General features: G+C 37.2%; 1 protein-coding gene across 1 annotated transcript in view; it reads right to left on the bottom strand.

Moving 5' to 3' along the window:
* Positions 1-1,953: 1,953 nt before the first annotated feature.
* CUX1 (cut like homeobox 1) overlaps positions 1,954-26,554 on the bottom strand; it is a 443,218-nt gene continuing 418,617 nt past the window's right edge. The window contains 4 exon segments of the mRNA XM_077480526.1: positions 1,954-15,400; positions 18,046-18,310; positions 22,005-22,193; positions 24,946-25,245. Of these exon segments, the coding sequence (XP_077336652.1) occupies positions 14,713-15,400; positions 18,046-18,310; positions 22,005-22,193; positions 24,946-25,245 (1,442 nt within the window). The 3' untranslated portion in view covers positions 1,954-14,712.

Genomic DNA, 26,554 nt, shown 5'->3' with positions numbered 1-26,554 from the left:
TGCAAGTGTTGTTGCAAAGGGTTTGAATACTTATGTCAATGTGATATTTCAGTTTTTCTGGTTCCATAAATTTGCAAACATTTCTAAACTTCTGTTTCCACTTTGTCATAAAAAGTATAGATTATTGAGAAAAAAAATGAATTTAAAACAACTGTAGTATCAGACTACACAAAAAAAAAAAAATTGAAGGGGGTTGGAATACTTTAGGAATGCACTGTATAGAAGCCATGTTTTCATATGGGGGTAGGTGTTCCTCTTTTTGTATGCCATTAAAAATTAGCATAGATGGGGGGCCAGCAGTTCAGAGTATTTCCTATAGTAGAGACCAGAAAAACCATCGGGGCCTGGTGCTTTTGTTGGATTAAGATGCTTAATGGCCGCCCCAATCTCAGCTATCGTAAAGGCTTTTTCCATTCGATTTATGAAGGCGGGGTAAGGGAAGATCATGCAACAACTGGGCCGCTAATGGGTTTAGAAATTGTTTAGGTGCGGTGTTATAGCCTAGAGTAAAAGTTCCTGCATGATGAGTTATGGATTTTGAGTAGACAAATCATTACTAAGGCGTAATTTGGGGAGAGCCGGATTATAGCATCTCAGATTCAATCTCCTTGTGCTGCGTTTGTGTCATAAAGTGTAGTACCTATGTCTAGAACATCAGAGATATTTATCCGCCTTTGTTGTAAGGCTACTATTAAGAGCGGTGTGGGCCATTTCAATCTGTTGTCTTAGGTCTTTGTGTCCCTTTTCTGTTCTTTCATTATGTTCACTAACACTCTTTCCTGCCGTTTTATAGTGGCCTCTCTGTTGTGTTTTGCTACCAAGGCCAACTAGATAAGTTTTCCTTTAATCATGGCCTTATGAGCCACCCAGTTGGTGGCAGGGGACTTTTCCTCGTTATCTTGAAAAAATTGTCATATTTCTGTTTTCACTTCTTTGACGATAATAGGGTCATTAAGCATGGAAGCACCATGTGGATGCTTGTGGTTTAGACCAGCGACTTGAGAGGGAGAGCTGTACTGAAAAATGGTCTGACCATAGGACTGAAAAAATGGAGGCTGAATCAATGAATGGGAGTGGAAAAGACAGCATGAGGATGTGATATAAAAGTGAGTATTTGCCAAGCATGCAATTTTATTTTTTGTTGGCTACTTGTTTTAAATAGTATAGTTCATCGATTTATGTACTATACTCCATAGATGTTATGTGATTATCATTTATATGTTTAATATTTTTTTATTACATTTTAGGATTATTCGTCTATTAGTTATTGGATTTTATGTAAGATATTTCTGATATTATATTTTACACAGATATTTATTTACCTTGTATATTATATTAATTATAATTATCACCATTACATTGATATTAATATCGCTATATATCATTACATTTTACATTGGATTCCTAAGCAAAATGTTTTAATAGTTTTTCATCATATTTTTTGCTGTTGCTTTGAATGTTAACCCAAAAGAAGTGGAAGGCTTTTTCCCCCAAAACAAATTGCCTGTATTTGATGCTTTTAACTAAAAAAACGTTTCATAAACTTTTCAAGTGATACAAACATTTATACTAGGTGCTTAAAGAACTGATTGTCTGTTGAGCAATTTGTTTGTTCTGGTCAGAGAGTCAGCTGCTTAAGACCAGAACAAAGTTCACATATACAATACTCCTATGTGGATCTGTGTCTTTAAAGGAAAACATGCTCCATTATATACTTTTACTGGACCAACACTATGCATCAGCACTTGCCATATCTTCATTTGTTTTCAACAGAGTGCAATACATTTTCTGTAGTGACACCATCAAATTAATGGAACCTCACGATTTCATATTGTTTACCATTTTGGCACATACAAAACAAATGCATATAAAATACATAATATATATATATAACCTCAGTTGTAAATGTTTGCTGTGTTGACCATTGAAAAGAATGACAAAACCACCAATGACTGTGTTTGTATAAAAGATATTTACTTCAATTATCACACCTAGGGTGCTAGTGAATAATAATAATAATAATAATACATTGTGTGAGATTCATACAGTGATATTGCTTCTCCATATCATATAGGGACCGTTGTACAGTGCTGAGAACAAACATTATTATGGCTACCCAAACAAAGACAGAACAATGCCTGCTGACGGGACCTCTTTCCCCACTGTTGCCAGCCATAAAAAACTTGTACTATATGTCTTAACAAATACCGATAAAGAAAAAGCTACAAAAGAGGAGTCACAGCAACACAACATGGGCTTCTCAAAGCTACGTGTACAAAAATTACACCTTTTTTGGTCAGTTGGGTCTCTTGTGAGGATTTTTTGTTTTTTTTTATCTTTAAATCTGTGATTGTGAATAACAAACAAGCTCTAAAACATCTAAGACTTAATGAGATACGGAAAAAAAAGAAAGAAAAAAAAACACATAAAAAAAGAATACTGCTAAAATGTCAGACACCACAATACACTGGGGGAACTGAGCTTATTCAAATGTTCTCAGGAAACAAGGCTAAACAAGGATAAAACAATAAGTACATCACTTCTGAGTTCATCTTGTGCTGTGTTAGTAGTCAGGGCATTTATCAGCTGCACCCATCTTCATGGCAAGTAGTTATTGCACAAATATAAAGAGTTAGTTTCATACTAAAAAAGGGACATGAAACAATTTAAAATTTTTTTTTTTTTTTTACAGGTGACCGTCATCTTTGGATGTAAGTCTCTGTCTTTTGCAATACTTATTCATTGGCAGAAGACGCGACACAGAAAATCCAAAGGGAAAACGTAAGATTTAAATTGAGTGATTTTTAAATAATAAAAAAAAGTAATATTGTCCAGGGGCTATAATGTATTTGTTAAAATGTGAACATCTGTAGTGGCAAATTTACAGTTTAAGCTCTTGTTAACTAATACGGAGCTTACGCTGTACATTAATAGTTTTTAGGATTCATTAGACTGAATATTAGTTAACACAATTACTGCATTCAGTGAAGCTGCTATAGAACTTATTTTTAAATTATATATTCTGACCATTCTCTCTTTGCTTTAAAGTCTAATCTGTTGACCTGGAAACAGTGGAGGCAGCTATTTTGTAGGCTAGACCAAATTGATGACACCAAATATGATGCAAAGTGTTTGCTAAAAAAAAATACAAGACTGGTTGCCATGCCTTATACCAACCAATTTCTCACTTTTAAGTTGCTAGGGTAGGTTTGAAAGCAAAAAGTATGAAGCAAACTGGTTGCAGTGTCAGCACATACAGCTTTCTCTCAAAAGTGAAAAAAAATGAAAAGAAACTCTGCATTCTATATGCAAGGGGTCCCACTGGTTTCAATAAAAGGATAGCTGCCATTTCATGAATAATGGTCAGCAAACAAAATGGCTGCTTTCACTTTTGGCATAGGTGACATATCACTCTTTCAAAAGCTTAGTCTGCAGAGATGACTAGAACCGTCTCAGTAGATATTTTCTGTAACAATGTGAATGAAAAATAATTTTACCAGACAAAAACAAGAATTTTTAAAAAATATCATACAATATTTTGTATTTTGTGAAATCTCTTGAACATTTTGAAAGGCCAGAAAACAAAGTGCTATTTACCAATTGATACTCCAATGCATATATGAATTGATAATTTTTGTGTACTTAATTAAAACTGATACGCATATCGTATACTCCAGCTTCCTGCATTACACACAGCCCTGAATCTATTCATAAAGAAATAGTACAAGGTTAGCAAAAAAACATGTTATCTGCAATACATGTTGAATAAATATATGTTTACAGGCTCTAAGAGGCATTAGGCAGTATGTAAAAAAGAATTTTGAAATTACTTTTGTGCAACTGGTTAAAAGGTTTGTGAATAAGGTACAATATATATAAAAAAAAAAATTTGTGGATGCAACATAAAATTTAAAAAAAAAGATTTTTATTGCATAAAGTATTATTTGCAGTAGCTTCATGAAAAAATTTGCGAACATTTTTCTTTTTAAGCCAAAAGTATACCTGCCAACATTCCAAATCATAAGACTATTTGCATAGCCCCTAACCTACCTAGGCATAATCCACAAATGAATACTTTCAGCGGGCTGTGAAATGGCGTGGTTTTATGTTTACTATGATGTACTAAGGCACATTCTGCAATACACTGTGTTTTTTAAATTTCCTCCCTATAAGGACATTGGGGATAAATTATTTTAATTACCAGATTTAACACTAAGGCCATCATTTTATCTTTCATTCTAAAACGTCTTAATAAAAAACATTGTGATAATGCCTTTGGTGGCCATATTTTTTTTGGGCTATACTTCTATTTATGGTCACAGAAGTGCATTTACTAATTCACTTCTAAGCCCTTGTACACACAGTCAGACATTCCGACGGAAAATGTCCAAAACGACTGTGTTGTGAGACAATCTGACCGTGTGTGGGCTCCATCGGACTGTTTCCGTTGGAATATCCGACCAAAAAAGTTTTAGAGCTGGGCTATAAAATTTTCTGACAACATGATCCGATCGGACTTCGTCCGATCGTTTGTAGAGAATTCCGATCGGACAAAGTGCCACGCATGCTCAGACCAAATTCCTAGACCAAAGCTATTGGCTACTAGCCTGAACATAGTCCCATCGTAACGAAATATCATCACGTTTCGAACGATCGGATTTTCCGACAACTTTGTCCGACTGTGTGAATGCAACACCAGTTTCGGACAAAATCCATTAGAAGTAGAGACAGAGTTGTCCAATCAGCAGTTACATGATCTGTAAGCTCTCAGTAATAGAGCCGATGGGGAACAGTTGCAGCGGCAGGAAGAAACTGCAGCAGAAAATTGAGCATGCATGTTTGCTTATTGAAGTCACAGGGAAAAATAATTTCACTACTGAATAACAGGGTGGGCTTGTGCTTTAAACAGCAGTGTGTTCTGGAATTTAAGTCTGTAGCATTAAAAGGACATACCATCCTCCCTAGCATTTAGACATGTGGAAACAGAGTCTCCTTCTGTCCTCCGTGCTCCTAAGGGCTCTAAAAACACAAAAACTTAGCACTGGGTTGTTACAACATTGTGGTAAACAATGTGGCGAATACATGAACATTCAAAACACTGAAAATAAAGAGACAATCCTCTACGTAAAGAATCATATGCCAAAGGTCTTTAAAAATGAAGAAAGCCTAGGTAAATGTACAAACCTGCTTTGAAACACTTAAAAGACCCAGTGATTTTATCTATGGTTTGGTCTTTCAGACATGGAAGACTCGTGAATTTACTTTATTTCTCTCCTTGTACAGTATCTTGAAATAGTATTCACACCCATTGAAATTTTCCAAATTTTTTCGTATTACAACAAAAAACTTAAATGTATTTTATTGGGATTTTATGTGATAGACCAACACAGAGTGGCACATAATTGTAAAGTGGAAGGAAAATGATAAATTGTTTTCAATTTTTTTTTTGACAAATATCTGAAAAGTGTGGCACGCATTTGTATTTAGCCCTCTTTACTCTCATACCCTTTAATAAAGTCTAGTGGAACCAATCGCCTTCAGAAGTCACCTAATTAGTAAATAGAGCCCACCTGCGTGTATTTTAATCTCAGTATAAATATAGCTGTTCTGCAAAGCCCTCTGGGGTTTGTTAGAGAACAAACAGCATAATGAAGGCCAAGGAACACACCAGACAGGACAGGGATAAAGTTGTGCAGAAGTTTGAAGCAGAGTTTGGTTATAAAAAAAGCTTTCCCAAGCTTTGAACATCTCATGGAGCACTGTTCAATGCATCATACAAAAATGGAAAGAGTATGGCACAACTGCAAACCTACCTAGACATGGCCGTCTACCTAAACTGACAGGCCGGGCAAGGAGAGCATTCATCAGAGAAGCAGCCAAGAGGCCTATGGTAACTCTGGAGGAGCTGCAGAGATCCACAGCTCAGGTGGGAGAATCTGTCAACAGGACAACTATTAGTCATGCACTCCACAAATCTGACCTTTAGGGAAAAGTGGCAAAACGAAAGCCATTGTGGAAAGAAAGTCATCCTGTTTGCAGTTTGCAAGAAGCCATGTGGGGGACACAGCAAATGTGGACGAAAGTGCTCTGGTCAGATGAGACCAAAATTGAACTTTTTGGCCTAAAAGCCAAACGCTGTGTGGCAGAAAACACTGCACATCACCCTAAACACACCATCCCCACTGTGAAACATGGTGGTGACAACATCATGTTGTGGGGATACTTTTCTTCAGCAGGACAGGTCAAGCTAGTCAGAGTTGATTGGAAGATGGATGGAGACAAATAGAGGGTAATCTTAGAAGAAAACCTGTTAGAGTCTGCAAAAGACTTGAGGCTGGGGTGGAGGTTCACCTTCAAGCAGGACAACGACCCTAAACATACAGCCAGAGCTACAATAGAATGGTTTAGATTAAAGCATGCTTGTGTTACAATGGCCCAGTCAAAGTCTAGACTCAAAATCTGTGGCAAGACTTGAAAATTGCTGTTCACAGATGCTCGCCATCCAATCTGAGCTTGAGCAATTTTGCAAAGAAGAATGAGCAAACACTTCACTCTATAGATGTGCAAAACTGGTAGAGACATCCCTAAAAAGACTTGTAGCTGTAATTGCAGCGAAAGGTGTTTCTACAAAGTATTGACTCAGGTGGGCTGAATACAAATGCACGCCACACTTTTCATATAATTGTAAAAACATTTTGAAAACCATTTATAATTTTCCTTCCACTTCACAATTATGTGCCACTTTGTGTTGGTCCATCACATAAAATACATTTACATTTTTGGTTGTAACATGTCAAAATGTGGAAAATTTCAAGGGGTATGAAGACTTTTTCAATACACTGAACATCTTAAGGCAAAATGGAAGTAGCCTCTAGTTTTTCTGAAACTGGGCAGAATTTTGTATTTGGGGATCAGAAGCTACAAGTGGTGTAGTGGTTAGCACGCTCACCTAGCAGTAAGAAGGGTTGCTGGTTCAAATCCCAACCACGACACTACCTGCCTGGAGTTTGCATGTTCTCCCTGTGCCTGCGTGGGTTTCCTCTGGGTACTCCGGTTTCCTCCCGCAATCCAAAGACATGCAGGTAGGTTAATTGGCTTCTGTCCAAAATTGGCCCTAGTATATGAATGGGGATCTTGGATTGTGGGCTCATTGAGGGTAGGGACCGATGTGAGTGTGCAATGTACAGGGATAGGGACAATTGTAGACACTCACTCAGGTTGAACTGGATGTACTGGTGTCTTTATTCAACCTTACTAACAATAACTATAACTAAGTAGAGCTTTACTGTTACTGCGCCAGTTCTAGTATGCTAACTAGAGGATGGTAAAGTCATGAAAAGGCCACATGAGGCCTACAAAAGAGATTCAGCTTTGCAAAAGATTGAATTTAATCAATAGATGGACCCCTCTTGGAAACATGAGTAAATGTCTTCTAGACATTATATCAGTTTGTTCCCTAAAAACAGAAGCTTGCTATTAACAAAAAAGCTCCTTTATAAGGCTATGGGGGAGGGTGAGGAAGGCACATGTAACATGTAAGGAACAAAGCAACGATCAGACAAGGTTTTTAATGCACCAGATGATTTTTGTTCCACAAGAATATTCATGCGGGCTGCTGTGTCCTCCCTATACTGGATTGGTGATTGATCTGACCAAAAAATCTGGATATAGGTGAATCATTTATGATTGATGAAATGAGGAATGAGAAGTCATTTAAAATATCCAACTATTGAGGGTGGATGGATAAGTTTCTCTTGACCCATCATCTTTGTAAGATTATTTAGATATTCTTATTAAATTATCAATGAATAAAATACAGAGTCCTAAATACTTAAAAAAAACTGCTCAACTCCGAATGCCAGACCTGTCTGCAGACTTAGGCCTCATGTATAATGGACATTATAAAAACACCAGTAGCTTTAGCTGTAGAATGCTGTGTTAAAAACAATTTTTTTTAGTGTTTTGTAGCATTTTTGCATTAGCGGTTTAAAGCGTTTTTGGCGTTTACATTTTTTAGCAAGACTATAATCCCACAAGTGCTTATGGCTCAAAAACAGATGAAGAACTCCTCTTCAAACCCACTAGTTCTGGGTTTTTTTCCAGCCAGAAAACAACCCTGCCATAAAATGTGTATGGACACATAGGATAACATGCTGGAAAGTTTTCTGGCTGCAGAAAAAATGCCTGAAGTCAAAAATAGCAGCTGTAAAAACATTCCGTGTGCATGAGGCCTTATGATGCAGTACACTGCAATAAGATTCTCTTTTCTATAGAAAACAAAAAGGGGGGGGGGGGGGGAACAGGTGAATGATAACATCGATTTCCCAGTATGCTGGAAATTGTTGACAGCAAGTGCTTATTATTGCATGGGAGGTAACCCACAGATGCCCAACTGACAGAAGTGATGTTGAAAACATTCACTGAATTTAAACATATTGACCTGTGTATGACTTATGCAGGAATAGGGCAACAGTGCACTCTTCATACATGCTTTTAAAAATAAATAGTGATTGAGTTAAGACCCCACTGTTATTGCTGGCAGTGTGAAGAGCAGTAGTGGCTACTTACACTGGATATATATTGTCCCAAAGCTTCTGACACTTAACAAAACACGTTAAGTCATTTGTGCATGTGCAGCAAGAACACGCACTCAAGAGAATATATATATATTTTTTGTAAAAAAATTTGTTTTATGTATAGAAGAGTGCGTTTTCCATATAACATAAAAATAATTTCCCCTTTAACCCAAGTTCTGCTGGACAGTCAACAGATGAGAAGATGATGGATAAAATGAAGTGAATGGCTTGACATCTATTTGTTCTTGTTACGGTGACTAGGCTACCAGTTTCAGTCACAGCAATTTTTTTTTTTATACTGTTAGACAGAATGAGTCTTAAAAGGGAAGTTTAAGTATTACTGAAAAATTCAGTAACTGATACCAAAAACATGGTTTTATGGTTCTTATTGCCAAACATTACCCATTCCAGCTATTGTTAGTGATCAATTTCACAGAGATACAAAACCACATCCAGTATAGGCTAACAGTGGGAAAACCCCATGGGTAACATTCCTCTAAAATGGAGATGCTGTAATGAAATGCTAATGATCTCCAGAGCCTGGTGCCAAAATTTGAAATGAGACCTCACCATATCTCATGCAGAAAGCCTGCAGGAAAAGATTGAAATGTTATTTCTTAGATTTTTTTTTTACTTTTTATTTACCAAATTGGGTAACATTTCATGCTGTTCCATAACTCGTTCATAGAATTAACCAGCAGATAAGATCAGGGAAAAACGGATGTCAATGAAAAATACCTGCCTTAATTCAATACAAAATATAATGCGAGATAAAAAAGATGAGATGCAAAAATATTGGGAACGCCTTGCCTTATGGTCCTATGAGAAAGTAGCCTCTCTGTTCCCCTATAGTTATGCCCTCGCCAAGAGCCTTTGTGGTCCACCTACAGCTTAGACGTTTGGGGAAAGGGTAAATAGAACTGATGTTTTTGGGTCTAAAAATAATAAGATTGCATAGATTACAATGGTTTCAGACCACACTATACACCTAACATAGGACAATTACTAGGCTATTGAAAAGAGGAGACACTTGTACATACAGTGTACAAAGAAAATGAAAACCCATTTTAGGCAAATGGTGTCCATACACTGAAGGATAGTGGAAATTAAATGAAAATTTCTAAGGTTTAACACATCAATAAGCAAAGTTTGAAACAACAAATTAAATCACCTAAATAATATACAACTAAAAATCAGCTGTAGAATAGGTGATGTTTAAATGCAGAAACTACGGGGGAAAAAAACTAAACCCGAATGTTAAAAATTAAAAAATATATATATAATTTTGTTTTCAATTAAGGCTAAAGTGGCCAAGCTGTGTGTTAAATACAATTACCCTCGCAGTCCAGTGTGGTCCAGCTTTAAGGACCTACTCTGTGTGCTACTGTCAGCTGTTGTGGTAGTGGTGAACGCATTACTGAAACCAATGAGGATGTCATGTAGCTCCTCTAGACAGACATAGCACACAGAGCAAATTGAAAAGGTTGATAGAAACCCAGTTCACATATATATTACCAGACTCATTTAGAAAATTTATATCTGGTTTGGGATTTACATGGTGGCTAGAGTCTTAAAGTAAATTAGGTATCTTAATTAAAATAAATGTCAGTTCAAAAAGATTTGTATGTGACATTTTAATAATATGAATCAACATTTTCGAATTTGGGAAAACTTTCTCTCTGAACGGAGACAAAACAACATGCATCACAGAACTGATCTGCATTAAACTGAATATTTTGTATTACCCCATCTAGTCCTGATCCACATCAAACTAAGCTTAAATGTGCCAATTCAATTTAGGGATGTTTGAGTTGGTTAATTTCTTTTTATTGTATAAAATAATTAATCATACTCTCTACAATCTTATATGAAAATAAGCACTATGCATTATGAATTTATATAAATATTTATATATTGCAGCTACCAGTCCTTAAAATGTGCTGGCTGCATATTTCTGCACATTTTCCCTTTTTTTGCCTGGTGATCCTGCCAGTAACATACGCCCAGTCCCAGGATGATAATGCTTACTTGCCCTTCTTTATCAAGTCAACCGAAACAAGATAGGACTATGGAACACCCCCCGCCCATTACATAGCTGGGTGTGGTTCTGAAGTTCTCAAAGAACAATGCAACTGATAACAGTCAGCACAGGGTTTTGTTTTAACTCACAAGATTCCAAGCAAGAGGAACAGGTATTTTCAGAACTAATTAGACAGATTGCTTTCAATAGTACATTTAACAGACCAAAAGGGATAAAATAATATCATAATTAGGGTTTTCATACTCTTTAAATAGCAGTGCCATCAATCTTTGTACTAACTTCCTGTTATCTACTGCACAACAGCCTTCATACCGAGAGAGCGAGAGTAGCAGTACTGTAAGCCAACCAGGCTTTACAGCATTGCACAGTGCTATGAATCTAACAAATGAAGCTTGCTAATTTAGGAGAGCATGAGAGTTACCAAAGGAGTCTAGATCAAGCTGTATTGCTTTGACTACAGTGAATAAAACAAAATATCAGGGACCTGGCTATGGTGTCTGAGCAGGGGGTGTCTGGATTAGAAAACTGGTTGTAAGACAGTTCACACATATGCCTTTTGAATATGTATTTAGGGCTTTCCCTCTAACTACACTTAAATGTGCCCTGTTACTAAGCAACTGTGAACAGTTTTGAGCATAGCATGCAAAGTAGAGGTATGACCAAACTGGTAATGGCATGATGATGATAAACATGGGTCTGTGTTAAAAACTTTGGAAATGTTGGCAGGTATAGTTTAATAGAATTCAGGATCTAAAAGGATATGCTGTCCAGTAAATGATTTCTCTGCCTGTGAGGTATGTACCCTTAGTTTACTAATGCCTATTAACCTTTGACCTTGGTGTTTAAGAGGTAAGAAATAGCACTGGGCCTGAAATACATTAAATCAGAATTAAAGCCACCCCTAGAAGAATTCCTTGCTAAAATTTAGCATTATTTAAAAAAAAAAAATGTAAATATGTTTATGGCAGAAGCAGAGAAACAGGTTAGTTCAGACTTTTACAGGCCAGCGACATGGGTCTTCCTGTAAAGGGCATTAAAGAGGACCTTTACTAAAATTGTCCACATTTAAAGCCTACATTTTAACAAAAAAAATAATAAAGAATAAGCACAAGGGATATTACCTATTTTCGGTGAGATGTGTTCTCATCTAGCAGAAATCTTCCTCCTCTGATGTCCACGCTTCCCTACTACTGTAATCTTCCAGCGAGACGTGGGGATATTAGAATATCCCCCTCCCCTCGGGCGCTTACTGAGAGTGCCCGATTATGCCTGCCCTTTCCACCCATTCAAAGAAACTGCTACAGCTTCTATAAAGAAACTGTTCTACAGCTTATATGAATGAAACACGATCTACCAATAGAGGGGGCACACCTTTCAATTATCCTCAATCATCCACCCACCTACCTATCCTCCATTCATAGATTTTTCATTCATAAAAGTTGTTCTATGATCTCTATGAACGGAGGAGCTGGGCAAAAAGAGTGGTCATAGGCGGGCACTTTTAACATGTGCCCTCAGTTCTATTACCCCACCACACCAGAAGATTATGGCAGTAGGAGTGGGGGGCATCAGAGGAGGAAGATTCTGCTAAACTAGGAAACAGCAGCACAATGGACACATCTCACTGAATGTAAGTAATGTCACTTGTGCTTGTTCTGTCTTTATTTATATTTTTTTTTTTTTAAAGAAAACTTAGGCTTTAAATAAAGGCAAAAAATCCATGACTGCATTGAAAGTCTACTCCAGGTTGGGACACACTTAGAATAGTTTCCAGTGGGAGAAGTCTGAAGAAACCATTTAACATGTCCAAACCACCTCAGCCGGCTCTTTTAAATTAAAAAATTTAGGATGACATTTTTCATTAAAAAGCAACAATAATGTACTGTTTTGGCTTTTTATAATTTGTAAGATTTTGTTTAATTGGGCACATTCAAATATATTGACAAAAAAATATTAAACAACTATAATGTGCATATATTAAAAGAAGATGACGTAAAAATATGATTTTTTTCCTCTAACGTGCCTGTTTTGTTGCCTCTTAGAGCCACTTTCACTTATTTTTTGTTTTCTGTATTGTTTACCATCAAGAAATTTGTCTCTGTTAAAACCTGAAGTGCTACTGCATCTTACCAAAGCATGTAAAGAGCATTTTTTGTGGTTCTACACATTAAAAACTTTGTCTACTAAATAATACAAGCTCAATGAGGTTTAGCATAGGAGAGTGTAGCTAGAAACACAACACTCCTATCCCCTATATGAAAAAGGGACCCGAAATAAAAAATAAAATCAACAAAAACGTAATATTATTAAAACATAAGTAACAAATGCACCAAATAACGTCATCAAAAGATGCTGACCTAAGACACAATGCTCCAATGATACACGATAAGATCAAAGAAAAAAAAAATCTTTAAAATCAATAATATACAGTATGACAACTACATCTTGTAAATTATACCCAATACTGCCGGCAGTCTATCCCTCTAAAGAATATTTGCCCCCGTTTCATCCCTTCCTAACAATCAGATAATAAAATACAGCACCTATAAATAAGCAAAAAAAATATATATATACTGAAATCATCTATTGTTAGTTTTTAAGATATGGCGATAAACGAGCCTAGTTCAGCAAATCTTGTAGAAGCCATAGCAGATCAACCAGCTTATTGAAAAAAGGTGGCAGTAATGCACTCTATGTGTGCACAAATACATAAGAAAATACACAGACTTATAAAATTGCATACACGGGTAATCTCACACGTCTCTGTTCTCTCTCACACACATATTGACAGCTAGAAGGAACAGGATACAAATTGGAATGGGTGTCGTACTTAAAACAAGAGACTATGCTTGTATAAAAAGATTGCTTAGAGCCACAAATGCAGTGTTTGTTAAACGGTTGTTTTGGTTTTAGGTTCTATTTACATAGTACTATGTAAGAGAGGTTTGTTGTGTTTCTGTTTTTTTACAAAAAGTTTTTGATTAGTCTGCATTTAAAATGTCTTTTATACTCATTCTGCTGGCAGCATATTTGGTAATAATATAACTTATTAAAGTCAGATGTTGTCCGTTGAAGTAATGCAACAGATAGAAATGATTCTACGAAGGGAATACTGTAAGGGTTTACTTATAGCCCACTAATCAACCAGTACAGGTCTGCCATTCCAACTTGTACCCTTCTGCCCTCCCAAAATATGAGGTCTGATCAGCGTGCTCTGTGGTTAGAGGTTAAAAAGCAGATTATAAAATACCTAAATTCAGATTTTTTTTTGTCCTGATTTGGCCTAAAATGGAGTGTAATAAACAAACTCTGATCTGGAAAAGACCAGAATCGGTTAAAGCTATGAAACAATGTGCACTGGATATCTATTTTCACTAACAAGAAAAACACTACGTCAGCTACCACAAATTAAGATATTTTCCTGATGTGAATTTTTGTTAGAAAATAAGTGGAGTCGTGTGTTTAATTTCATCTCAGAGTTCCAAGCAGGCATTTTTTTCTTCTTGAAAATAGGATTCCAAACTAGTGTGTTTAGAGTCAGTTGACTGTGCAATCTCTTAGTGGCAACTGAAACAGCTACTAAAAATGAAAACTAAAAGAATAAAAAGGACAACATTTTTTCCTGAAAAAATCTCCTCCTTTTCCTGGTATAAGAAGATCATAGTGTATTATCGCTCTATGGCCATTACATGGCAGATAAAAAGCCCCATTAACTTTGTGGGTTCAATCTCTTTTTTTTTTCCTCTATTTCTTTTTTTTTTTTTTTTTTTAGTTTTTTTTTGTACTTTTTTTAAGCCCACATTAAAAAAGTGGGCACAAGGCAAAGCTGTAAGTTATTCCAGAAAGTGTGAAAATCACTTGGGCAATTGTAAAAACACTTCAGGGTACAAAAAAGCTTGACTACATATTTCAGTTTTCGTCCTCGAAAACACAACATAAAAGTGGGCTTAATGCTCCTTTTTGTATTCTATATGCACCTTGGCCTATGGCGTTTTTGCCCTGTGGCCTGCAGGGCGATAAGTGCGCAATACGATATAACCAGTGAAAAGTCCAATTTAATTCCCCTAGTTTGCTGCAACCAGGGTTAACTTAATCTCAAAACTCCCATTCGATAGGCTCTTCCCGGCTAGCGGCCTTCTCTAAACGATGAATTATGCTGTTCAAGTTTGCGGCTTTCTTTTTCCTCAAGGTGTTGTCCCGTGTGTTTTTGGAACTTGATGTCTCAGAAAAGCTGAACAAGCTCTGGATAGAGTTTCCTTTCTGTGAGCTTGTACTTGGCACGCTGGATAGTTTCTCAGAATCCTCTTTAGGTTTTTGGAAACCTTCCTTCGTGGGAAGCAAGCTTGAGGCAGCTGAGGTAGAGGCATGCTTTTCAGTAGCAGATTTCGGTGTTGTGTCTAAAGTTTCCCCAGAACACCGAGTTCCAGGAAGGGAAGTCCGACTTTGCAGCTTTCTCCGGCCTTCCTCCTCCCTATCAACCAAGCTGTCTCTGTCTGACCGGGTGGATTCTGGTTTCTCAGTAGATCTAGCATCTTCACCCTCTTCAAAAGCTGAATCAGTCTGTCCTCCCTGAGACTTTGAGTTGTCACTGTTGAATTCATCTCCTTCTAATAGACCATGCTTCCCATCAATTGTGCTTTCCATGTCTACTCCATCACAGCTATCTCCCTCTGAACTTTGGGCTGCTCTACTGCTTGTAGCTGATGGAGAATCACTGGAACCAATTTGTCCGTGGCTTCCTGCTTGAATTTCTTCAATGAACAGTTCTCTGCGAATACGAGACCTGCAGAAGAGAAACAAAAAAGCCAGTTTTATAAATTATGAAGAATATTCAGGTTTACGTCTAAGGCATCACACACACAAGCCATTTTTTTTTAACTCTCCTAGAAGCCAGCGGCGTTTTTGCAGGAAAAAATCCTGACACTTAAGCACGTTTACATGTGTCAAGTGCTTGGGCATTAATTGACTTAACTGGCCAGAATTAATTATTTATTTTTGTCATTGAAATGATTTAACACTCAAGCGCTAAACGTGTCTAGTATTAACACGTGTTTAGGCCTGTTTAGACACACTTGCAAGCCACAAGTGTTTTTTCTGCCCAAACCCTGCTGCTCATGGACGCACCGGCAGAGAGTTTTTCCTGCCTGAAAACATGTCTAAAAGTCTACATGTGCATGGACACATACGCTAAAATGCAGGGGAGTTTAGAGGCAGGAAAAAAATGGCAGACACCCCTAGGAGCAGCTTCAAAAATGTCCAATGTACACAAGGCCAGCTAGTCAAATAATTAAACATCATATGTATTTGGCTGACTGAAAGCAAGTCAATTATAGTTTAGCTAATGATTTTTACTGGTCCATCTGAAACAGGTTGCGACATAAGCTCTTTATGTTTCTGCTAGATCATATACACCTTCAGGGCAGTGCTAGCCAAAATTATTGAAAAAGAGACTCAAATACACCTCCCATCATCCACAATGGGGCAATGCATACTATTCAGTGTAGATAATACTACAAAAAATTGTGGACTGCAACAATTTAATGCAAAATGGGATAATTGGACATACAAACGTAACCAGTTTTTCAGAATACACAGCAATATCGTCTTCTGTTATGTCCATTAGCTATCCTGTACGAAAGAGGTTTATTTTATCTGACAATGGTTTATCCTATGTATCATATTTGTGTCTCAAGCACACAAATAAATGGCTTTCCTTTTTTGCTTTAATTTTGATGTATTTCTTTTCTGGCCAATCTGATATAATAGTATGGTCACCTTGTTACAAATACTTGCGTACATACTGATGGCTTTGTATTTGTAATTTTTCTCAGTCAACAGTTTGTAAATGGAAAAATTGTGGACTGTAAGAAAATGTCAGATTGAGTAAAGGTTACAAACTATTGCATCATTCATCACAGTCCCTTTACAGACCAATACTTATCACAGTCAGTATTCATAAATGAATCCTGGGCAGTACTGAAGCCAAAGGCCCTCAATCAATCATTTGCAAACATTTTTAATACTCATTTCAATGTACAAATCCCTACCTTAATAAATGATAAAACCAGCTCATGTAAAATATATACTAACCCTCATCTAAATTTAACTTCCTTATTGAAGCTATGTGCATATCACTGATATTAAATGTGAAAGCTCTGGTCTTTTGTTTACCCCACTAGGCCCTTTGATACCAACAACCACCCTTCTTATAATCCAACAAACTACAACCAAATAAACATTTCTATTTGTGACCATTTGTTAATACATTTGGATCACATACATTATAGAATATTTCCAATAAAGGCAGTGCCAAAAAGAGTGTTTAACAAAATGTTCCAAAAATGGGATGTATTCATAGCTCAGCACTAGACTTTTTTTTTGTACAAACATTATGTCTAGCACTGACACTTATCTGTTTCCCATTTTTGTAAAAAAATTAATAAAAAATTGTTATTTTGTATATTGCAATAGATCATTAGCTAGGATTCTGCACCGATTATATGAAATAAAGGGATCTATGAGACATTGTTTATTTCAGGCTAAGTGAGGTCTTGTAATGTTCAGCAAAGAGAAGTATTCAGAGAATGATTTTGAAAAAAATTGTAATCAGATTATTACACGTTGGTACACGAAAGGTAAATGATAATTAACAATAATTATATAATAATTATTAATAATTATAATAATTAACAAGTAAATGATAATTCTACAAATGCAATAATGGATTTGAATGCTAGCCCCTGCTGATGCCCCATTGGGCGAAACATGTAAGGAGTTTGCTCTTCTGACTTCATTATGTCTTCGCTTTTGAATCAATAGTACAGGTTTTTCTGTATATCTTATTGGATATAGTATAATGGAAGGTTTAGTTGTAATGTCTTAGTATTGTTTTTAAATAAAATTGATGAAGGGCAATGCTTATACTATCTGCGATTATTGCTTTTAGGTCTTCGGATGTTGCAAGTTGCAGTTATCCTTAGACACAATTGGAGGTGCATGTAATAGTGTCCTCTAATATGCAAATGGACATTTAAGTTTCCTGTGCACCAGAGTGGATGTATGATATTGGCAAAAGTGCGGCAAGATTTCTGATTTTTTCTTCTACTAGGAAAACATTAGTGATCAGCTGATAAATTCTCCCCCAAAAGGCTTGGTCAGAGATTGCCTGGCAAGATCAGGTTTATATGCATATGATTATAGCCTGATCTGATTACTGGTTAGACTGGGTGAAGCTAATCCTATGTCAGTAAGTGCCTTAACAAATGGCAAATGATCAGAATTAACTACCTATTCTAGATTTACTATTGGTTGCACTTGGCATATTCTCTTGGCACTGCCTTAAAGGATAAGTCAGTTTATATTTATAAGCAGTACCAGAAATCATATGTATTCCCAGTATAAAATGTTTGGCTCAGTAGTGGGTTTTACCTGTAATTATGGAACCAGTTAATAACAGTGCTGGTTTTCAGGTTTAGCTGTGTAGCAAGCTCCTCTATAGTTTTTGGAGAAGGGTATGGCTTTTGCTGGTAAGCCCTTTTCAGAGCTTCTTTCTCCTCTGGAGCCAGCACCACTCGTGGCTTCTTCAGATGATGTTGTGGCTGGGGACTGGAACCCTGGCTGTAATCCAGGCTTGCAGATGGAGGGTCACATGGCTGACTGTCACTCACTGAGCTGTGTCGTCTTTTCATATATGCTGCAAATAAGAATGAAAAACATTTATTGATTTTCACCTCAGAAAATAAAGAGAATCATCCAAATTACTATACAACCTTAATGAGAACCAAATCACCACTGTACAGAGCTTTAGAAAGACCTAATTTAAAATAATGTGCCCAGCTCTGGAGACCACACTTACAAAATTGTATTGAAAATACAGTCAGAGTCTAGAGACAGGCAAAAATGGTGAAGAAGTGCAGGGACTTTAATAAGTACAGGCTCACGGAAAGAAGGAAAACCAGGAACATGACCAAAACCTTTAAATACATTAAGGGTGTTAATAAGGTTCAGGAGGGCACAATTCTCAGTATGAAGTTCAGATCGAGAATACAGGGGCAAGACCTCAAAGCACCAACCTTAGAAAGTATTATATTACTGAAAAGGTAGCATACATAGTGGATTGCTCAGTGAATTTAAGCATGCTTGGGATAAACATAGGTCTATACTTAGACAAAAGAGTTTTAATTAAAAAAAATGACAGACTTGATGGACCACTTGGTCTTTTTCTCAAGTTATACTTCTGTGTTTCTAAGGTTGGCAATAGACTGGTCAAATCTCAGCCAGTTTAGCAGGAACCACCCAAGATTCAAACCATGTATGGGCAGTCTGCATGTATCCAAATTGATCGATCAACTTGGATACAACAACCCTGCCGGATTTTACATACGATTATCGCTAGTGGCTTTTATAGCCACTAGCAATAATCACTCTCTTCTCCTGACAATTGTAAGGAAGAAATTTACTCTGTGTATAGCCTGGCTAAATTTCTAGCTAGAAACCAGGGAAGGATTCAGTGCAGATAATACAATAGTGGTTCAGTTGGCCTTAGCCCAGTTGCTACATCACCGATTAAAAACAGAAGAAAGATCAACTTGTCCAAAAGGATACAAAAAGTATTAAAAAGCAGTTCCTTCCTTTCCCATTACCAATTTGCCATTTTCTAATACAAATTATCTGCAGAAAAATCTGTGAAAATCTAAGAAAAAAAAAAGATTTATGCTGGTTGTAAATAACCAAATCCTGCTCCAATACAACAGTCCAAATAAAAGACCAGAAAAAGAATCAAGGCTTTTTGTAGTAACTCTTGGAAGCAATACGTAGTGCTTCTGATACTACTGCTTACATGTGTTTTTAAGTGTAATGCAGGGACTTGCAGTCAGGGGAGGCAGGTGGCGCAGAGCCTCACCTGCCAGGAACATAAGAAAAAAAATGTGGGGGGTAGGTAGCTGAAGTTCTACCCCACCACTGCTCCTATCATCTTGCACAGCCTGTCAGAAGCTACATACAGAGCAGCCAGTTTTAATACAAGCTGGCACACTCTGTTTGCAGCAGACCGAGAGGATGAGATCACAGTGCCTCTCCTCAGAGGCACTGAGCTCAATGGACAGCTTGGAGTCTTGGGCCAATGGTAAAGTACCATTGGCCCAAGCTTTTCAATGAATGCTGCAGTGGAGGCAAACCTCTCACTGTAGTGTCATAGAAGGGGACATTTGTCTAAAAGCCCAGCCCTCTTAACTACAAAGGAAAAAACATGGTTTTATGGGTATAAGATTTACCCATAATCCCATGTTTTTCTCACACAGTTAAGAGAGAGAATAAAAATCTGCTGCTGCTGAAGAGGTACAAGCTAAATCATATATGATTATGCTATATGTTATAATTATTTATATATTTACAGTGAAATTACTGGTTTGAAGTTATAACTTCAGTAATTTGTCCATTAAGCCACCTGCTTGAGTACCGTTTTTGAAAATATAGTAAATAACCTAAAAATAATATATAATAATTATTTGTATATTACCTACTCATGGGAATTAACCCCTTGCCACCCAGGCCAATTCTGACAGTTCTCCCCTACATGTAAAAATCATAATTTTTTTTGCTAGAAAATTACTCAAAACCCCCAAACATTATATTTATGTTTTAGCAGACACCCTAGGGAATAAAATGGTGGTGGTTGCAACTTATTTATGTTACACAGTATTTTCGCAGCAATTTTTCAGACATATTTTTTGTATACTATGAGCGATGATGTTACGTCGAGTAAATAGATACCCAACATGTCATGCTTTAAAATTGCACACACTTGTGGAATGGTGGCAAACTTCAGTAGGTAAAAATCTCCATAGGTGATACTGTAAATTATTTTTTACAGGTTACATGTTTAGAGTTAGAGGTGATCTAGTGCTAGAATTATTGTTCTTGCTCTAACCTTTTCAACGTATGTAACCTGTGTGTACCTGGCTCTGATACTAGCCAGTGCCTCACCAGCCACTGTCCTCAACGCACGTCCCTGGTGTAATGCCTTTTTATGGAAAAAAAATCTCCCTTCAGATGAAAATTTTATATTGCATGGTTATTGCAGTAATATAGCTCTGGTCTCAACAAAATGTTTGCTATACCAGGTAATTTCTCAAACTGTCTGGAGGAGCTCTGGATCTTCCTTCATAAACACTAGCAGTATCAGAGGTGTACTAGGCAAAGGAGCACCATCTCCATTCTCCAGTTATGGTGAGTCCTAAAAAGTATCTCTAAAGCTGGGAACACACTAACAGTTTTTTTTGCGCAACCCCATAGGTTGCCCAAAAAATAAAGCTGTCCGGCCCGTTTGAGGACAGACCATCATACACGCAGGCCGAATGTCAGCCATTTTTTTTGAATCGGCCATTATCTCCCGACATTTGGCCCATGTGTATGGAACTTTAGTATAAGTTTCTACCATCATTATCACAACTGGCAAAACAAAAGAAGCCCAGTCTACATCCCTTTAGCCTTGAAGAGTCATAGAAAGTATTTTAGCATAAATTAAATATCATTTGCAAGGGATACATATTTAATAACAGGAGAATACAAGATAACCGGTGTAGCAAAAATATACATAGATATATATATATATAAGTATCTATCCACATTATATATAGCCACTATACTGTATATATGGACAGTATTTGTTGATTTTTTTTTTTAAGTGGAGTTTCCCTTTAATGCTGAAAATATAGTCAAAAACGCGTGATAATTTTCCTGATAACATATACAGTATAACACATGTTTTTTGTTCTGCAATCATGGTAAAGACAAAATGCCATGTACTCTGCTTGCTATGGTTAAACATTACATAACCACTAGATGGTGCATGAGACTACAAAATCAGTTTCTTTTTTAACTGTCTTACTCAAGGCACCATAGCAATTCTTTTACATCAGTTAGCTTCATATGTACACTAGCAGCTCCTAAACTTGAGTCTAGGAGTTTTTTGGTGTTTTTTTGCCAACGATCTTAAACTCAACTCCATAAAAGCCTATGTGTCAATGCACACAAAGGCTTTTAGCAGAGTTTAGGAGCTGCTACAGTTAGGAGTTTCAACCTCCCTCTCCTGAACACGGAAGAATCACATTCAGGATAGGAACGTTTTGACCACCGGAAAGCGCAGCAAAACCATTTCCTGTGACCACGGTAAAAGATGGCCAAGTGTACATGAAGCATTACAGTTATATTACAAAATTCTTATTAATGCTATGCATTCATGTACACATCAATGCCCAAAAACCAAAGTGTGGGAAACCTCAGGTTCATGGATTGAGATACACGTTAATCTCATTTTGGTTTATTGGAATATAAAATTCAGAAATCCACTGTTCTTAACAATTCTAAATAAATAATCAGCTGTATACCTTTCTTTTCCATCCGCTTCATATCCATGAGCTTATCTACATTGTTTGGGTCATTGAGCCAAATCTGCATGCGTACAAATGGTTCTCTTCCTTTCAAGCTAAGTTTATGCCATGGCTTTGGTCTAGCCAACAAATCAGAGACTGAGCCTTGAGTGAGCCCAAGAATAGTTTCTCCAAACAGACGTTGACCTACAGGAAACATAGGTAGAAACAACCATTAAAAAAAAACAATGCCTCTTTGAGAGGTGGAAAACACAATTCCCTTTTTCCGTGAACTGAAATCTTTTCTTAGTATTCAACGGTTTCCTAACAAAAAATAAGGTCCCACTTTCTAGGTTTGTTAAAATACTAAAAACCTTAAACTGTTTCTTTTTAAACTGCCTTAACATAAGCTAACAAAAAATAACTGTTATTTGAAATTTCTTAGGCAGACACCTATTTACCCACTAATTTCTTTTATGTGTAGAGGTTAATTGTTGGGTCTGTATTTCTCTCCAAATATTACATTTTATGAACAGTAGACTACAAAATGTTAATGCATAAAGTGAACCTATGATTATTGTAGAAGTACTAAAGGGGATCATTATGGTACACAGGCTCCTAGATTTAGAGCCTTGGGTCTGAAGACACATTTAGCTGTGCTCCTTTCCACATTCAATGCTTTACTGCCAGGGCCGCTGTTAGAAATCATGGGGGCCCCATACAGCCTTCTTGAAGGGCCCTCAAAACCCCCCAGAGTGCAGTGGAACAGCACCTTTGACTTTATCTGCCTACGGCTCGAAAATGGGAAAAAAAAATTCTCCGATGCTCCAACCTTAGGGCCCCTAAGTTGACCTGATGGGGACCAGGGAAATGTAATTTAAAGGATAAGTTCACCCTTATAAAAAATAAATAAATAAATGCACATCTTTTTGCAGGTAAAAAAAATATGCATTTTTTTTTTATTATGAACCAGCAGGCAGTTACACACAGAGGAAGCATCAATGAACCACCTAGAGCACACAACAACGCGCTGGTAGTTCATTGACAACTATAGGCCAACAGGTGCAAAGGCTGTCGGTACTTGTATTTTTCACATTCACAACAGTGTAAATGAATGATGTGACTGGGTGGGCAGAGCCCCGCACAGCTGCTTTTATTTTTTTTATTGTGACACAACAGAAGATGGGGGGCATGTGCAGGGGCTGCTGTAACAGTAACATATTACATCTTGGTGTAACATGTAACATGGTTTGAACTTATCCTTTAAGCCCTAGTAAGCAAGTAGGAGTGGGGTGTGGCCTAGTAAAATTTAATTATTTATGTTGGCAGAAATGAACAATAAAGCTGCCTTGGGCCCCCCTGTTTAGCTGAAGGGGCCTGGGCCAGTACAACAGTGCCAAATGTATTTCCTTATCAGTGGCCCTCCTTACTGCTGACATATGAGGCTATGGTCACTGAAGGTACAAGAGGAATCAAGGGGTCTAAACACAACCTAAGTGTTAGAAGGCCCTGCTTATTGCTGACCTATGAGGCTATGGGCAAATATAAAGGTACATGGAGGTATCAAAGAGCTAAACACAACCTCAGTGTTAGAAGGCCCTGCTTATTGCTGACCTACGAGGCTATGGGTAAGGATGAAGGTACAAGAGGTATAACGGGGCTAAACAAAACCTCAGTGTTAGAAGTCACTGGGAATTCCAGGAGTTTTGAGGCTACAGCAGAACACTGGGCAGTATTATAGGAATGGAAATTGGCTAATAAGTATTTTTTTCAATGACTTTTGATTATTCTAATGCAAAGATCAAATATGGGCATGGTAATCCAATAAATGGTCCACCAGACCATTTCCTTAGGCTTGGGCACTGTATAGATGTAACCAAAAACAATATTTGTTACTACAGCTTGGGACTTTGCTAGGAGAGAAGGGGAGGGGGGATGAACGTCAATTTTTTTTAAAGAGTTTTGGATAGAGTGGGAAACAATTCGATTATTGCATCCTATACTTCTGACAGTGATTACCAAGAGTCAAATGGGTTAATTTACTAAAACTGGAGTGTGCAAAATCTGGTGCAGCTCTTCATAGAAACCAATCAGCTTCCCGTTTTTTTTTTTGTCTAAGCTTAATTGAAGAAGCTGAAGTTAGAAGCAGATTTACTAAAACTGCATAGTAGCCAATCAACCCCAAAGTGAGAGAAAATCCCAACAGGGACAAGCAAATAAAAACTAAGCAGAGAACCTAAGGCTAGCCATACAAATCAATACTAACAGGTTCTTGCATCCAACAGTGTATGAATGAATCTTCCAATGCCAACTATTGTCTGGCAGCTGACACTCATGGCTGTAAGAATACAGTAATAGTGACTGCATCACACTGTTTGACCCATAATTTTCCACCCAGCAGGATGAGGAAGGAGCCACTTAAAGCTCAAATTTGGGGTGAATAGAGATGAATTTTGAACCATGTATGGCAGGATTAACTTTTTCTCACTCTCACTTTTTCTCACTCACTCACTCACTCACTCCAAACTCAATTGGAACATCACTTTTAATAGGCAAATAACATGACCCAGTGTTTGGGTATATTTACAATATCTGTGCCTAGCATTGGGACAATATGTGCTTTTTACTTATGTATCAATGCTTTTTACAACATTTTTTTTTTTTCTCTGCAGCTTTGATGGGCCAACCATGCTTGAAGCCACGTCAAAACCCAGTCTCTACAATATTATGTGTATAGCTTGGTAGAAATCCATTTTTACAGAGTCTACATTGGAAGCATGACCACACCTCAAAAAAGGAGATGAAAGGATGAGAAGGATAAGTGTAGACGTAAAACACAATTACATATGTAATAATAATATTACATAAATCCGTCTCCTAATAAAATTGTTAACCACTCATGTCCCTTAACAGGGATAATAAATATTATACATTTATTATAATGTTTAGGAGCCTGTACCTAAATTGTTATCGGTTAAAACTTCTTTAACTCTCTTGGTGATGCCATATGTGTCCAGTTCTGGAGACATAGCTACCAGTTCTTGGATACTCAATGAGGAATGCCCAGGGAATGGAAGAGGTGTAGCTGGCTGAGAGTCACCAGCAGTTGCATCACTTGACTCCTGTGTTTCTCCTTCTTTTGTCTCTATCGTAGGACACGGCTGTTGCACCAGTTCTGTCAAACTCTTTACTGATTCACTGGAGCTCATTGGAGATTCTGGAGCCGGACTGCAGCTGGTTGAACTCTTTGGAGTATTTTCTGTGTAAAACAATAATGCCTTTAGGTTAAAAAGTGTTTGGCATTTTCACATGAATTTAAAACACTGCTAGGCTGCAACAAAACCAGTATACTGTCATTAACAGATGAAATACAAAATGAATACATGATACCACATAAGGAGTGGAAATTAATTTTGTTTTCAACAGTGCCATCAAAGAAAGGTTGAATAGCTCTAACGATTCATCCACACAGGTATGCAATTATGTGCATTTATAGGAAATTTCCAATTGTATAATTGTATTACACAGGATTTTCTATAGCGCCAAAAGTTTTTGCAGCGCTTAACAAAGGCGGAACAGTTACAATACAATTCAAAACAAGAGTATTAGCAGGGCCCTGCAAATGAGAACTAACAATATAAAAGGGAGGACCAAGTGGTAGAAAGGGTAATAACTGTGAGGAGGGTAGTTGATGAAGAAAGAAAAGTTACGTTGTTAGGAAGAGGGGGTGATAGGCTTCCCTAAAGAGATGAGATTTCTGGGATTGCCTAAAGGTGGACAATGTAGGAGACAACCAAACAGATTGGGGTAGAGAGTTCCAGAGGATGGGAGAGGCTCTGGAGAAGTTCTGGACATGAGCATGGGAGGAGAAAACAAGGGAATTATAAAGCAAGAGGCAGTGAGGAGCGGAGAGGATGGTATGGGTAATATTCTGAGATAAGATTGGTAATATAAAAATATTAAATATAAAACACATGTAATGATTTTAAATGGTATAATGCACGCTGTGTGTTTAGGTGCATTCACTTTAGCTTCATTTAGAAAAAAATAAATCTGTGCATCCAGGAGCAGATTAGAGATTCTGATTGTATCTAAAAGTATATCTACCAGTTCAAATTAGAGGATATATGCCACAAAGCAAATCATCCACATAGGAAGTCTCCAATGCGACCAGCCATTTCCAGACTTGTGCCAACTATTCAGTGACTACCGTGAAATGACTATTCAGCTGAAAAGTCAAGGCATTACTGCCTACAATCCATTTTGGATGAATAAAAAGAATACCATTGCCAGAAAATGCTAATTTCCTGCCAACTTCTGGGATCTAGTACATTCTGAGTCACCGATCTGAAACAATGATGCAGCAAATGAAGTCGAAACTTACAATATGCATACTTGATCTGTGTTAGTAACCCAGAAGATAATAAAGCCAAATGGTCATTTTCAAGAGTTAGGCAAAGAATGGTAGCTTACATCTTTTTTTTATCAGTACAGGTTCTTAACCACTTCACCTCCGGAAGATTGACTCCCAATCATGACCAGGCAACTTTTTTGCGATACGGCACTGA

This window comes from Lithobates pipiens, unplaced genomic scaffold (assembly GCF_037356315.1).
Source record: "Lithobates pipiens isolate NorthernLeopardFrog02 unplaced genomic scaffold, aLitPip1_a1.2 Scaffold_16, whole genome shotgun sequence".
Classification (NCBI taxonomy): Eukaryota; Metazoa; Chordata; class Amphibia; order Anura; family Ranidae; genus Lithobates; species Lithobates pipiens.
This window is presented reverse-complemented; position numbering and strand designations above follow the sequence as displayed.